Source organism: Henckelia pumila, chromosome 4 (assembly GCF_033568475.1).
Source record: "Henckelia pumila isolate YLH828 chromosome 4, ASM3356847v2, whole genome shotgun sequence".
Taxonomy (NCBI): domain Eukaryota; kingdom Viridiplantae; phylum Streptophyta; class Magnoliopsida; order Lamiales; family Gesneriaceae; genus Henckelia; species Henckelia pumila.
The window spans coordinates 153,471,493-153,485,871 of NC_133123.1; the positions used below are offsets into that span (position 1 = coordinate 153,471,493).

A 14,379-nucleotide genomic window follows, 5' to 3' on the forward strand; every position below is an offset into this window, starting at 1 on the left:
AAAAGGAGTTCAGATTGTTTAGCTATGCCGCAGTTTATCCGTGTAGAATAGAATTGAGAGTATTCGGCATGTGATCATAGAGGTATAGAACTGTCTGATTCGGGAATGCTATATGATTTTAGTAAAGATATTGTTGTAGTCTGCTCCTGTCTTCGTACATAATAAATTTCAGATACGACAATATGAATGAAATTATTGTCAGGAAAATTTTCAGATAGTTGACTTGTCAAAGTCTGTCCTTTCCGAATGAGATTTGAGTTAGCTCTCCTCTTGAACTCAGTCTTTGAGAGACTTTTGTTATCGGATATAATGAGTTCAGTTTATTATCCTCAAAACGACGGACAGCCGAGAATTGGCGATATAGACTTTAAGAGGATATGTTGAGCTTTAGTGCTTGATTTTGGCACTAGATGGATGGATTTCCCATATTTTACGAGGTATCCGTACAACAGATATCAGACGAAGTATCATCTTTTGTAGATGAGTTGTACGAGAAGAAATGAGAATCCCATTTAATTGGGACAATTGTCTGAGTTCCCTGACTTGGGATCATATTTGTTTTGAGATGCGTTAGACGGATGAAGATTTCTGTCTTTAAGGAAGAAGATTGAGAAGAAGAATGAACGAAGCATTCGATTTACGGCACAGAACTCTGTACTTAGGTGCAGGGAGGCCGAGTATTTCAAAAGATTACTCCTTTTAGAGGTTGTTTCTTTTTGCTAAGAGAGAGAACTATCTCGATGAACTCACGAATTCCTTTGAGATTTTAGGGGAGTTAGGCGACCTTGCCTACCGAATTTTACTCTTTCAGTTCTCTTTGTTTTTCCACTACCTTGAGCCGGGATTGAATTGATTGAATTTGGGAGTTGAGGGACCGAATTGCAATTAAACCGGTTGACTAGTCAATAGAGATTATTATATTATTTGATTAGGGACTGAATTTCAAAAATTGGAAAAATTAAAGGACCAAGGTGCAAATTATGAATGGTTGACTTGTCTTATAGTGGAGGCATGAATAGACTTGTCTCCTTATTTCTCCTCCATTCCATTCCTCTCTCTCCCTCACGCCTAAACCGAGAGAAGCCATGGATGGCTTTCCAAGCTTTTCTTCCGTCCGATCCACTCGATCCGACCGATAGATTTTTATTTTGAAGGTAGTTTCACGATCACCGCAACGAAGGCTTCATTTTGACGTAAGTTTTGCTACGATCCACGAACTTTGAATTTTGTTGGGTTGTTAGAATTTGATAATTTTCGAGTATGTTGTGCTTGAGCTAGCATAGATCGTGTATTCGAAGTCGGTTCGGAAAAAGAACGAAGTTTGGATTTTATATGATTTTTGGAGTATAAATTCAAAAATGGGTTGTTGGATTTGGTTGGATTTTGATTGTTTTTGATGAATTGGAGAATGGTATGAATTGTATAGAATGGTTGGATGGTGTTGATGATTTTTGGTTTGAACGTTTATAGTCGTTATGCCGTCGAAATTGAGTTTTGGAATATCGATTATATTGTTTCGGGTTGTTCTCCGGGTTTGTTGGAATGATTGAATTTATATCGAATCCGTATTCCTTATTTACAGAATTTGGTTGAGAGATTTGGGTTTTGGAACAAACTTGGAAGCTTAAACCGAATGATGAGTTGAAGACGGTATAGTATTCGTTTCTCTCGACTTTGATAATTGAATTGGAAAAGATTGTGAATCGAATTATTATTTTGATTTCAGGATTTGAAGTGAAGCCTTGAATAAGGTATAAGATGACATTGGATTTGATGGGACGATTAGCTCGAATTTGATTTAATTCGAGTGTCCAAAGAAAAATCACATACTTGCATGTTATTTGATTGAATGAGATTTGTTGATTACTTTTTCTTATATGAGTTCATGATTGGATTTGAGTTTATGAGTGAAATCATGATAGAATACTCAATGGAAATTTATGATTGAAATTATGATTGAATGCATGAGATTTCATATGCATTCATATTGAGCCTTGATTATTCGAATTGATTTAGACGATTGATTTAGACGGTCTAGGGATTATAGTTGAGAGAGTTTGGTACGCGATTAGTACCTGGTCTATTAAAACTCGCTATAATGCTCTGGAGTCTAGAGGATTAAAATATGACACGTCCACCTCGAAGGGAGAGTTCGGTGTGATGGTTGGATAGTTTAACCTCGGGATCCCAAACGAAGAAGAGAAGAGAAAATTTACCTTTGATTATCCAGATTCGATAATCTTGAAAACCAAAGACATGCATTACATTTTATTGCATTTTGAATTGAGTTGTAGTTATAACATGATTTGGTTATACTACTTGAAGTTGTTGTTTCATTGTTTTATATATCACGATTTGATATATTACTTGAATTATTTGTTATGTCTCTTTTACTTGGAAATTATATTTCTAATCGGATTATTCGGCTGTCGTTTTGTTTGTATGTGTACTTGACGGCAGGTGGGGCAGGATCGAGTCAGAGACGCCAGGGATAGAACGAGAATGAAGATTAGAAGTGAGACTTCGAAATAGAAATTGGAAATGCATGCCAATCTAGTTTATGTTTTGAAAGCATGTTTAGAACTTGAATTTATTAGATTTGGATGTATAGAACTTCAGGTATTGTATTTTGATAGTTTGGATATCAATGCATGCTTATGATTAAGTTGGTTTATGGTTTTGCACTTTCCCAAGCCTTAGAATTGATTTTTGGGAGTGTTTTTAGTGCATTTTGAGGGGGCGGCGCGCCCGCGCCTCTTCTGGGTTGAAAATTTCCCTTTTCCCGAAGGCACGGCGCGCCCGCGCATTTTTATTCGAATCCGCGGCGCGCCCGTGCGCTGTTATTAAAAAAAAAAAATTTTCTTTTTCTATTGGATCTTTGGATGTCTATCGATAAGATTAATTCTTGATTAGATGATTAGAATCGGGGTCTCACAACGTTGCCAAGCCCTGGACTCCTTGGATTGAATATACATGCTCATCTTCAATTTCCAAGGGCCGTAATTCGTTCCATCCAAAATAGGTTGACGAATTGCACTTGTGTACGGAGTGTCCATAACTAACCTGTAACACAAACCAGGAACACACTTAGTAAAGTCAAGTGGTGGCTCTGATGCCACGTGAAATAAATGGTGTACGTGGTTGTTATGTAAAATAAGGCAGTGTTGTGTTTAGTGTCGTAACACCAAAGACAACACAGTGCAGCGGAAATTTAAAGCGTAAATAAAACACAAATAAATAATTTTGCACGAGTATAGAACTCGTGCGGGTGCCTTAGGGCTAAATATCACTAGTAAACGTAAGAATAGTCTTACAAATAAATCCTAGCGATTTTACGAAAAGTCATTAAATTCTAAATTTCTCAACAAGTTGAGAAATCAAACTTGCATCCTAAATTACAACATAGTATAAAAGAAATTGGATGCAAATCCCGTAGCCTAGATTGAAGAGACACAAAATCTTCAACAACACAGTTCCCACAGTGTTGTCTTTAATGTCTTCAACACGAACGGCGACACGGGGACAAGCAACAACGAAGGTTGCAAACCTTGCTTCAGAAACTTCGAATCCTTCAATGGAATTCTTCAGAGTATGCGCAGTGTATTGTAGTCTGAAGCGTTACTTTTCTTGTGCGTGGAAATCTCCTTTTATAGATCATCATCAAGGCTTTTTAAGATTTCCTTAGATAGAGTCCTACAAGAATAGGTAACAATCTTTTAGTAGGAAATAAACTCTATCAAAACATAAAAATCAAATCATGATAATATCAAATTGTATTTTATCAAATAATCATATTATCAAGACATGATTTAAACTTTGGCAAATATATCTTTAACATATACGAGATATACATGAAATATTTACCAAATAACCTATTTTGTCTAGAAAGCAAAATCTTCTAATTTTCAATTAATTAGGGCCGAAATATTCAAAGAATTAAAATTCCTTTCAGCTATGTAGTGTGAGAAGATATGCATCCATTCATTGTGGCTTTTGGAGATGAATTCTCAGGCCTATAAAAGTGTATGAGATTGTGAGTTTGAAGATAAGATTATCACATTTTTTATTCCAATCACTTTAATTCCAACTGCATACTTATTTCCAAGTTCCAAATATTTTTTTATTGTTGCTAACAGAAAATATTTCAGAGGCTTGTCATATCTCAAAAACCATTTGTCATATTCCTTAAGTAACATTGAGAGTAGACAAATATATTTTTTAGGAAAATGTATTCATACGTGTTTCAAGTCCTTGATTTTTTGATTTTTTGTTTGTCGGTTTCGAGATCTTTGTCTTCAAATTGTTCTATATTCTACAATCAAAAAACTATATACTGTTGCTCACAAAATTTACAATGGAGAGTGGAACAAACATGGCAAACTTGAAGTTCACGAATCAAGACATGGTGAAATTGGATCGATTCAACGGCACAAACTTTACGCGGTGGAAAGATAAACTGAAATTGCTCCTCACAGCAATGAAGATCTTCTATATTCTTGATCCAAATTTGGAAGACATTCCGCAGCCGGCACATGGAAAAGATGATGAACCAAAAGCAAAAAAGATAAAAGGCAAGAGAATGAATTGATGTGCCGCGATCATATTTTAAACGCTTTGTCCGATCGCCTCTATGATCTCTACACAAACACAAAATCCACTAAGGAAATATGACAAGCATTGGAAAACAAGTATAAAGCAGAAGAAGAAGAAGAAGAAGGTACAAAGAAATTTTTAATTTCGAAGTACATTGATTTCAAATTTATTGATGCTAAACCATTGTTGCCTCAAGTACATGAATTGCAAGTTATTGTTAACAAAATGAGGGCTGTCAAGATAGAGTTACCAGAATCTTTTCAAGTTGGTGCAATCATAGCAAAATTGCCATCTACTTGGAAAAGTTACTGGAAAAAGATTCTTCATAGTTCCAAAGATTTTTCTTTGAAACAAATACAAAATCATTTGCGTATTGAGGAAGAATCCATGACAAATGATAAGAATGAAAATTCTGGTGAAGGCACTTCTAAAGCCAACGTGATAAATCAGCCTATAAAAGTTAACTATAACATTAAGAAGAAAGGAAATCCACTTGATCCGAAAATTCCATCGAGAAATTCAAGAGAAAGCCCAAGAGAGCATGCTTTGTTTGTGGAAAACCTGGGCATTATGCTAGAGATTGTAGGTTTAAAAAAAACCAAATGAAAAAGAGGCAAAGATAAACTCCGTGGAAATGGACAACATTGTGGCAACTACAAGTCATGTTAATGTAGTTCAAGAAAAAGTGCTAGGTTAGTGGTATGACACATGTGGTATAGTCCATGTTTCTTATGATAAGTCATTATTCAAGACTTATCAAGAGATTGAAGATGGACAAGAGATTCAAATGGGAAATGAAGGATGTTCCAAAGTTTTTGGTAAAGGAAGTGCAATTTTAACTTTTACTTCGGAAAAGACAATAACTTTGACAAATGTTCGCAAGGCTAAGATTAAGGTAGTGTATGATTATGGAAAGTTGACTATTTCAATCTCTAATAATTTTGTTGGGAAATGATTTTCTTGTGATGGAATGTTCAAATTATGTACTAGCAACAATGAAATAAATAAATGTATTTCTTCGGCTTATATGATTGACTCCGTTTCTTTTTGACATAGTAGATTGGCGCATATAGGAAAATCCACAATGAATAGAATGATTAAATGAACGTGGCCTTATATCTTGTGATTTAAATAAATTTTAAAAATGTAAAATTTGTGTTAAATGCAAGATGACTAAGAAACCATTTCAAAGGGTTGAAAGAAATACTCAAACTCTTGATCTTGTTCATTTGGATATTTGTGAATTAAATGGAATGTTAACAAAAGGAGGAAATAGATATTTTATAACGTTTATAGATGATTGTTCAATGTATACATTTGTTATTGATGAAATATAAGGATGAAGCTTTTAATATGTTTAAAATATACAAAGTTTTTGTTAAAAACCAACTTAATAAAAGGATTAATATACTTCGGAGTGATAGAGGTGGTGAATATTTTTCAAATAAATTTAATTTATTTTGTGAAGAAAGTGGAATTTTTCATCAAAGTTCTGCACCTCGAACACCCGAACAAAATGGTTTAGCGGAAGAAAGAATCGAATTTTGGTAGAAATGATAAATTCTATAATCGTAAGTGCAAAATTGTCAGGGAGAAGCATTACTAGCTGCATGTCATATTATAAATCGAATTCCTCTAAAGAAGAATAATTTATCTCCGTATGAAAAATGGAAAGGAAGAAAATAGGTTACTTCAAAGTGTGGCGTTGTCTTACTTATTTCAAAAACATGAACCCAACAAGGACTAAATTAGGTCATAGAAGAATTAAGTGTGCATTTGTGGGATATGCTACAAATAGTAAATCATATAAATTTTTAGATTTAGAATCTAATGCTATAATAGAATCAAGAGATGTTGAATTTTTTGAAAATTCACTAGAGTCCGAGGATAATTCTAAATTAATTCCATACGATGAATCTCTAGAGAAGATTTTAGATGGATCACAAAAGAACATATCTACTAAGGTTAATGGACAAACTTTTGAGCCTAGAAGAAGTAAAAGAATAAGGAATAAAATATTTAGATTCTAATGAGATTGATTCTCAATTAATATATCTATGTTTGGTAGAAGGAAGTAGAAAAAAAATAGTAAAAACAATTCCAATTGTCTTACAAACAGAAAGTGATCCTATGACTTATAAGGAAGCTATGTCTTCTGGATACTCTAATTTTTGGAAAGATGCTATAGATGACGAAATAAATTCTATTCTATCAAATCACACATGGGATCTTGTTGATTTACCTTCTGGTTCTAAACCTATTGGTTATAAGTGGGTGTTTAGAAGAAAGTATCATAATGATGGAATCCTCTAACTTTCAAGGCTAGACTAGTAGCCAAAGGATACAAACAACAAAAAGGAATTGATTATTTTGACACATATGCTCCTGTTGCTAGAATTACAACCATAAGGATTTTATTTGCATTAGCTTCTATTCATGATTTAATTGTACATCAAATGGATGTAAAAACGGCGTTCTTAAATGGTGATCTCGATGAGAAAGTCTACATGGAACAACCTGAAGGTTTTGTCCTATCGGAAAATGAGAAGAAAGTATGCAAATTATTAAAATCCTTGTATGGTTTAAAGCAACCCTCAAAATAATGGCATGCAAAATTTGATTCTAGTGTTCTTTCAATGGTTTTGTTCACAATACTATTGATAAATGTCTATATCATAAATTATTTGATGATTGCATTATATTTATTTGTCTTTATGTTGATTTATTAATAGTATGTAACAACATGAAAGGTATATTAGAAACAAAGCGGTTTCTATCTTCCATATTCAAAATGAAGGATCTTGGACAAGCGGATACCATACTTGGTATTAAAGTTACGAATAATATATAGCGGAGGTTATGTACTAAATCAAGCACATTACATTGAGAAGAAGCTTGATAAGTTCAAACATTTGAATGTTAAAGAAGCTAGTACCCCAATAGATCCAAGCGTCAAACTAATCAAGAATAATGGAAGGGCAGTGGCACAACTTGAGTATTCAAGAGGAATTGGTAGCCTAATGTATGCATTGCAATGTACAAGATCGGATATTGCTTTTGTATTTAGTAAACTAAGTAGGTTTACCAATAATCCAAATAATGATCATTGGAAAGCCATTGGAAGAGTTTTTGGTTATTTAAAGAAAACTATTAACATTTGTTTGCACTATTCAAAATTTTCAGCAATACTAGAAGGATATACAGATGCTAGCTGGATATCGAGTGTGGGAGACAATAAATCTACTTCGGGGTGGGTGTTTACTCTTGGAGGAGGTGCAATATTTTGGAGGTCCAAGAAACAAACTTGCATAACACATTCCATGCACCATGGAGTCGAAATTTATTGCATTAGCCGAAGTAGGAAAAGAAGCAGAGTGATTACTTGATCTTTTGTGTGAAATACCTTTGACTTCAAAAAGTATTGGTTCAATATCAATATTATGTGATATTCAAGACACTCTAGCAAGTGCATATAATGATATATATATATATAATGAAATCTAGGCATATAAGCCGAAGACATACTTATGTGAGGAAATTAATTAAAAGTGGAATTATTTTTCTCACATATGTGAGATCTAGTGAAAATCTTGCAGATCCTTTTACTAAGCCTCTTACGAGAGAATTAGTAAAATCTACATCGAGAAAGATGGGATTAAAACTCCTTGATTGAAATAAATCACCAATAAAAGCAACCCTATCAAATATTATTATTTGAATTATATAAGGTTCAAAGGGTGTAATTAAAACAAGTTATTGATTGTGAAAAGTATGCATTATTTTATTATAAGTGACCTGTTTTTGATGAAATAAGTACTGGATGTTACAGTGTTAGATGGTTGAACATAAATTGGTCTTAACAAGATTCATTCAAGGAACAAATATTTTAAATGTAGCATAAATACTGGAAGAATCTCACCTATATGAACTTAAGGTGGTGCCAGCTTAAAAGAAAGTTGGGAGTTTCAGAAATTTTAAAAGGACATGACCTTAGGAAATAAACTGCCATATGCAGTTTAATTTATTTTTTATTTTTTATTTTTTAATTGTCCGCTGGCATGTAACGTGAGAAGAGATGCATCCATTCATTGTGGCTTTTGGAGATGAATTCTCGGGCCTATAAAAGTGTATGAGATTGTGAGTTTGAAGATAAGATTATCAAAATTTTTATTCCAATTTCTTTCATTCCAACTGCATACACATTTCCAAGTTGATTTGTCAGAAGATATAAGTACGTGCATGATTAATCAGAAAATCATATAACTGAACTATATAATCCAACGATAAAAAAAAAAGTACTATATATAAATCCTATGATAGTGTCAAACACATGCATACTCCATATCTTCCCCATCAATAATTACTATATATCATCGTTCAAAATGATCTTTCAATCTAATATTTCATTATTCATATATATGTTTACCACAAATTATATATAACAAAATATTCAAACCTTGTTCATTTGTCGTACAACTCTAACTTACAAATATTAAAAACCTAACATGTGTCGCCACCTCAACCTCAACCTCAACCTCAACCTCCACCACCATCACCACCACCATCTCCATCACCATCACCACCACCACAACAACAACCACCTTCGCAGTCACCTCCGTCTTTTTTAGGACGTGGTGTGCTAGAGCCATTGTCTCGATCTGCACAACCAAAGATGAGTAAAGACATAACAATTACCATGAAGCCTAGCATCATAATATACCCTGAACTCAACAAGAGACCAATTTCATTTGCATTACTCCCGCCAGAATATGTATTGGCTAGAATTCTTGCCATTTTGGATTAATTGGACGTAGTTATATTTTCAATATAGGGTATATATATATGATTCCACTCATTAATTCCCGAATACACACACATATATATATAAGCGAGCATTAATTGGCGTTTGAAAATTCAATTTTCAGATTACTTGTATTGACCGTAATCGGTTATTATAAGAAAATGACACCTGCATTTTGGGGGAAGTTTCGAAATATGTAGAGCCGTGTACGATTTTGGATGTTTTTTTTATAAATAAAATAAAATATTGACAAAATTTTTAAAACATATATATATATTTTTTATGAAGTGACAAGGAAATTATTTTTATTCTCAAAGATATATCATATTTTCTTCCGTAAAATATCTAGCTTTATTTTGTTCTGTAACATATATTTCATGAGAAATTGGTGTCAGCAATTTTATGATCCTTTTATATCATTTATCAGTGATTGGTTCTTGTGCATGTATTGTCACTACTCACTACTCACTACTCACTACCAACAAACCGCAAAGACCAAAGACCTGTTGAAGACTGATTCAAAGCATTTAGTGGACTTGGTCTTTGATATTTTTTAGTTGTTCAGTTTTTTAATGGGTAGAATTAGTGCCAATAAAATCTCAAAGTTGTTGAGATATTTCTATTTTTTCCGTTGAGTTGTAAGCCTATTTAAAGGCACTTTGAGTTTTCAATAACATATAAAAAATAAGACTTGAGCCAAATATATTCCTCTTGTTTCTTTACTTGTCCTCTGTTTTTGTTTATCTTTCCCCAACATTGTGGTATCTAGAGCCAGGTTCGTTCACAACTGGGCTTGCTTAAAAAACCATGGCAACTAATAGCAATGTTGTGAGCATTTTTCAACCAGCAATACCTATCTTTAAAGGAGACAATTATGAATTCTGGAGCATTGACACTCTTCAGGTCTCAAGAATTGTGGGAGTTGGTTGAATACGGGTATGCCGATCCAGATGAAGATGCAAAACTGAAAGAAAACAGAAAGAAGGACTCAAAGGCATTATTTTTCGTTCAACAGGATGTTCATGAGTCAGTCTTCTCCAAAATCGCGGGAGCAAACACTGCAAAAGAAGCTTGGACAATATTAAAAAATTCATATCAGGGTACCTCAAAGGTGATAATGGTAAAACTTCAAACTGTTCGCCGGGATTTTGAAACCTTATTTATGAAGGGTGGAGAATCAGTGCAAGATTTTCTGTCTAGAGTTGCTGAAATTGTCAACCAATTGAGGTCTTATGGAGAAGAAATTTCTGATCAAACCATCGTGGAGAAGGTGTTGAGGAGCTTGACTCCAAAGTTTGATCATGTTGTTGCTGCAATAGAGGAGTCAAAAGACTTATCAACATACTCATTTGATGAATTAATGGGTTCTCTTCAATCTCATGAGGTAAGAATAAATAAATCTGTTGAGAAAGTAGAAGAAAAAGCATTTCATGTGCAGGGGTAGAGTTCAAACCAAAGAAATGCAAACAATTGAGGACGTGGAAGAGGCGGATCACGTGGCAGAAGTGGTCATATTAATGGTACAGGACGAGGTGATAAAAGTAGCATCCAATGTCACTACTGCAAAAAATTTGGACATATGAAGGCTGAATGATGGAATAAAGACAAACAGCAAGGTGATGCTACTAACATCCCATATTGTAATTATTGCAAAAAATATGGGCATGTGCAGGAGCAATGTTGGAAGAAAAATAGGCAAGTGAATTATGCAGTAGAGCAGGAAGAAGAAGCCAATTTGTTCATGGCTTATCAAGAAGATTCAAAGTCATGTAACAATATATGGTTCCTGGACAGCGGGTGCTCTAATCATATGACAGGGTCAAGGTCATTATTTAAGGAGCTTGATGAGACATACAAAATAAAAGTGAGGCTTGGAGATGACAAGCAAATGCAAGTAGAAGGAAAAGGCACTGCAGAAGTAATTGATGGTAATGGCAATATCAAGCTCCTTTATAATGTCTATTTCATTCCTGATTTAACTCAAAATATTTTGAGTGTTGGACAGCTTATGGGTAGTGGGTATTCTATCTTTTTCTATGACAACTCATGTGTGATTAGAGATAAAAAAATCTAATCAAGTGATAGTTGATGTCCAAATGGCGCCAAATAAATTGTTTCCACTTGATGTTTCTAGTCTTGAAAATCATGCTCTTGTTGTCAAAGAAAGCAAAGAGTCCAGATTATGGCATTTACGTTATGGGCATTTTAATATAAAAGGTCTGAAATTGTTAAGTCAAAAGTAAATGGTGTGTGGGCTGCCTAAAATCGAATCTTTGGATCTATGTGAAGGCTGTGTGTATGGGAAACAAAGTAAGAAACCATTTGTTGCTGGAAAATCTAGAAGAGCAACTAAATTCTTGGAACTTGTTCATGCTGATTTGTGTGGTCCTATGCAAACTGAGTCGTTTGGAGGTAGTAGATATTTTTTGTTGTTTACAGATGATTTCAGTCGCATGAGCTGGGTTTATTTTTTGAAACTCAAATCAGAAACATTTGTAGCATTCAAAAGATTCAAGGCATTTGTTGAGAAGCAAATTGAAGGAAGCATAAAGACACTTCACACTGATAGAGGAGGAGAATTTCTGTCTAATGTTTTCATTCAGTTTTGTGAAGAACATGGGCTGCACAGAGAGCTAACTGCTCCATATACACCCGAGAAAAATGGCATAGCTGAACGGAAAAATAGAACAGTGGTCGAAATGGCACAGAGCTTGCTTAAGGCAAAAGGACTTCCAAACATCTATTGGGCTGAAGCAGTTGCCACGACAGTTTATTTGATAAATTTATCACCTACCAAGGCTGTTTTAAATCAAACACCATACGAAGCTTGGAGTGGTAAGAAACCTTCAGTGAGCCATTTAAAATTTTTTGGGTGTATTGCATATCTTTGATTGATACGCATAACCGTAGCAAACTTGATGAAAAATCAACGAAGTGCATTTTTATTGGTTATTGTACACAATCTAAAGCATACAGGTTGTATGAACCTGTCAAAGGCAAAGTGATTATTAGCAGGAACGTTATATTTGATGAAGAGGCAAATTGGAAATGGCAAGAAGAATCTGGAGGTGTTCAAATTGATGTTCAATCATTAAATGATGCTCCACCAGCTGAAGAAACACCTATGCATCAGAATTTACCAAGTACAAATCCATCAAATTCAGAAATCTCTAGTCCTATAAGCTGTCGTAGCTCATCTTCTGAAGAATCACCACCTCGAAAATTCCGTTCATTAAGTGAGATTTATAACTCAACTCAAGCTTTATTTGTTTCTGATCCTCTTAATTTTGAGGAAGCTGTAGGCAAAGAAGAATGGTGCATTGCAATGAAAGAAGAGCTGAAAGCAATTCAAAAAAATGAAACATGGGAATTAGTGGACTTACCAGAAGGAAAAAGGGCGATCGGAGTCAAATGGGTTTTTCGAACAAAGTATAATTCTGATGGTACCATTGATAAACACAAGGATCGTCTCGTTGTGAAAGGGTATGCACAACAAGAAGGAATTGATTATGATGACACATTTGCTCCGGTTGCGCGCTTCGAAACAGTGAGAACTTTATTTGCTTTGTCTGCATATTTAAGTTTTCCCATGTACCAATTTGATGTCAAGTCTGCATTTTTGAATGGGGAATTGCAAGAAGAGGTTTATGTCACCCAACCTGAAGGTTATATCATTCATGGTAAAGAGGACAAGGTGTATAAACTGAAAAAGGCTCTTTACGGGTTGAAGCAAGCGCCGCGAGCTTGGTATAGCAAGATTGACTCATTTTTTCTGTACAACGGCTTTGAGAGAAGTAAGAATGAGCCTACGTTGTACCTAAAGAAGAAAGGTAAGAATGATATTTTGATCATATGTCTTTATGTGGATGACATGATTTACATGGGGTCATCTTCTGCTCTTGTTGATGAATTTAGAGTTTCTATGAAAAAGAAATTTGAAATGTCAGATTTGGGTCAGTTGCGTTACTTTCTTGGTCTTGAAGTGAATCAAGTTGAGGATGGAATATTTGTTTCACAAAAAAAAATGCTATTGATCTTCTTAAAAGATTCAGCATGGTTTGTTGTAAAGTGGCAGTTACTCCAATGAATTTAAATGAAAAGCTACAACATGATGATGGTAGTGGAGAAGCCAACTCGAAGTATTTCAGAAGTTTGGTTGGAGGTTTGATTTACTTAACTCATACTCGACCCGATATATCGTTCTCGGTTGGAGTGATATCAAGGTTTATGCATTCTCCTTCGAATCATCATCTTGGAGTAGCAAAAAGAGTGTTGCGCTACATTGCAGGAACTGTTGGTTTTGGGTTATGGTATGATCATATTTCAGATTTTAAATTGCTTGGTTTTACTGACAGTGATTGGGCAGGGTGTTTGGAAGATAGAAAGAGCACATCTGGTTATGTTTTTAACCTTGGTTCAGCTGCTATCTCATGGTCTTCAAAGAAACAAGCAACAACAGCCTTGTCATCCTCTGAAGCGGAATATATAGCAGCTACTTCATCAGCTTGTCAAGCTATATGGTTGCAAAGGATTCTAGCTGATCTCACTAAGGGGCAACTTGAAGCAACTAAGATTTTTTGTGATAATAAATCTGCAATAGCCATGTCAAAAAATCCAGCATATAATGGAAGAACGAAGCATATTGATCTTCGGGTTCATTTTATCAGAGAATTGGTGTCAAAGAAATTAGTCACTTTGGAATTCTGCAATACAGAGGAGCAAACTGCTGACATTCTAACAAAGTCATTATCTTTCAAGAAGCATATCTATTTCAGAAATAAATGAGAACAGAAGTCTATACGCGCCCGCCTGAGCTATGAGGCGGCCGCTTGTCGCAATATCTGAACTTGGAAATTTTTATTCGGAAGGAAACTTCTATATTTTGTGGGCTTTTTGATGGGCTTTTTGAGGTCTAAAAAGGAAATTTCTGACTGCAATGAGGAGAGAGCCGCTATAACACTACAGATCAGAGAGGGATTTAACCT

At 34.6% G+C, this 14,379-nt stretch overlaps 3 protein-coding genes across 3 annotated transcripts; all 3 read left to right on the forward strand.

Annotated features, from left to right (window-relative positions):
• Positions 1-4,818: 4,818 nt before the first annotated feature.
• On the forward strand, positions 4,819-5,548 carry LOC140862113 (uncharacterized). Its single transcript, XM_073265117.1, has 2 exons — positions 4,819-5,175; positions 5,345-5,548. The coding sequence occupies exons 1-2, from the start codon at positions 4,819-4,821 to the stop codon at positions 5,546-5,548; spliced, it is 561 nt and encodes a 186-aa protein (XP_073121218.1).
• Positions 5,549-10,268: 4,720 nt separating this feature from the next.
• On the forward strand, positions 10,269-11,468 carry LOC140862114 (uncharacterized). Its single transcript, XM_073265118.1, has 2 exons — positions 10,269-10,778; positions 11,067-11,468. Exons 1-2 carry the CDS (start codon positions 10,269-10,271, stop codon positions 11,466-11,468), a joined length of 912 nt encoding a protein of 303 aa, XP_073121219.1.
• Positions 11,469-13,621: 2,153 nt separating this feature from the next.
• On the forward strand, positions 13,622-14,179 carry LOC140862115 (secreted RxLR effector protein 161-like). The gene has a single exon (XM_073265120.1). It carries the CDS (start codon positions 13,622-13,624, stop codon positions 14,177-14,179), a length of 558 nt encoding a protein of 185 aa, XP_073121221.1.
• Positions 14,180-14,379: the final 200 nt, after the last annotated feature.

What these genes read in the sequence shown, in the direction of transcription:
- LOC140862113 (XM_073265117.1), top strand. Translation starts at nt 4,819, where the DNA reads ATGAGGGCTGTCAAGATAGAGTTACCAGAATCTTTTCAAGTTGGTGCA. An exon ending in TGGGCATTATGCTAGAGATT is followed by an intron (nt 5,176 to 5,344) that starts GTAGGTTTAAAA and finishes TCATTATTCAAG; the next exon opens with ACTTATCAAGAGATTGAAGA.
- LOC140862114 (XM_073265118.1), top strand. Translation starts at nt 10,269, where the DNA reads ATGAATTCTGGAGCATTGACACTCTTCAGGTCTCAAGAATTGTGGGAG. An exon ending in GTTCTCTTCAATCTCATGAG is followed by an intron (nt 10,779 to 11,066) that starts GTAAGAATAAAT and finishes GGGCATGTGCAG; the next exon opens with GAGCAATGTTGGAAGAAAAA.
- LOC140862115 (XM_073265120.1), top strand. Translation starts at nt 13,622, where the DNA reads ATGCATTCTCCTTCGAATCATCATCTTGGAGTAGCAAAAAGAGTGTTG.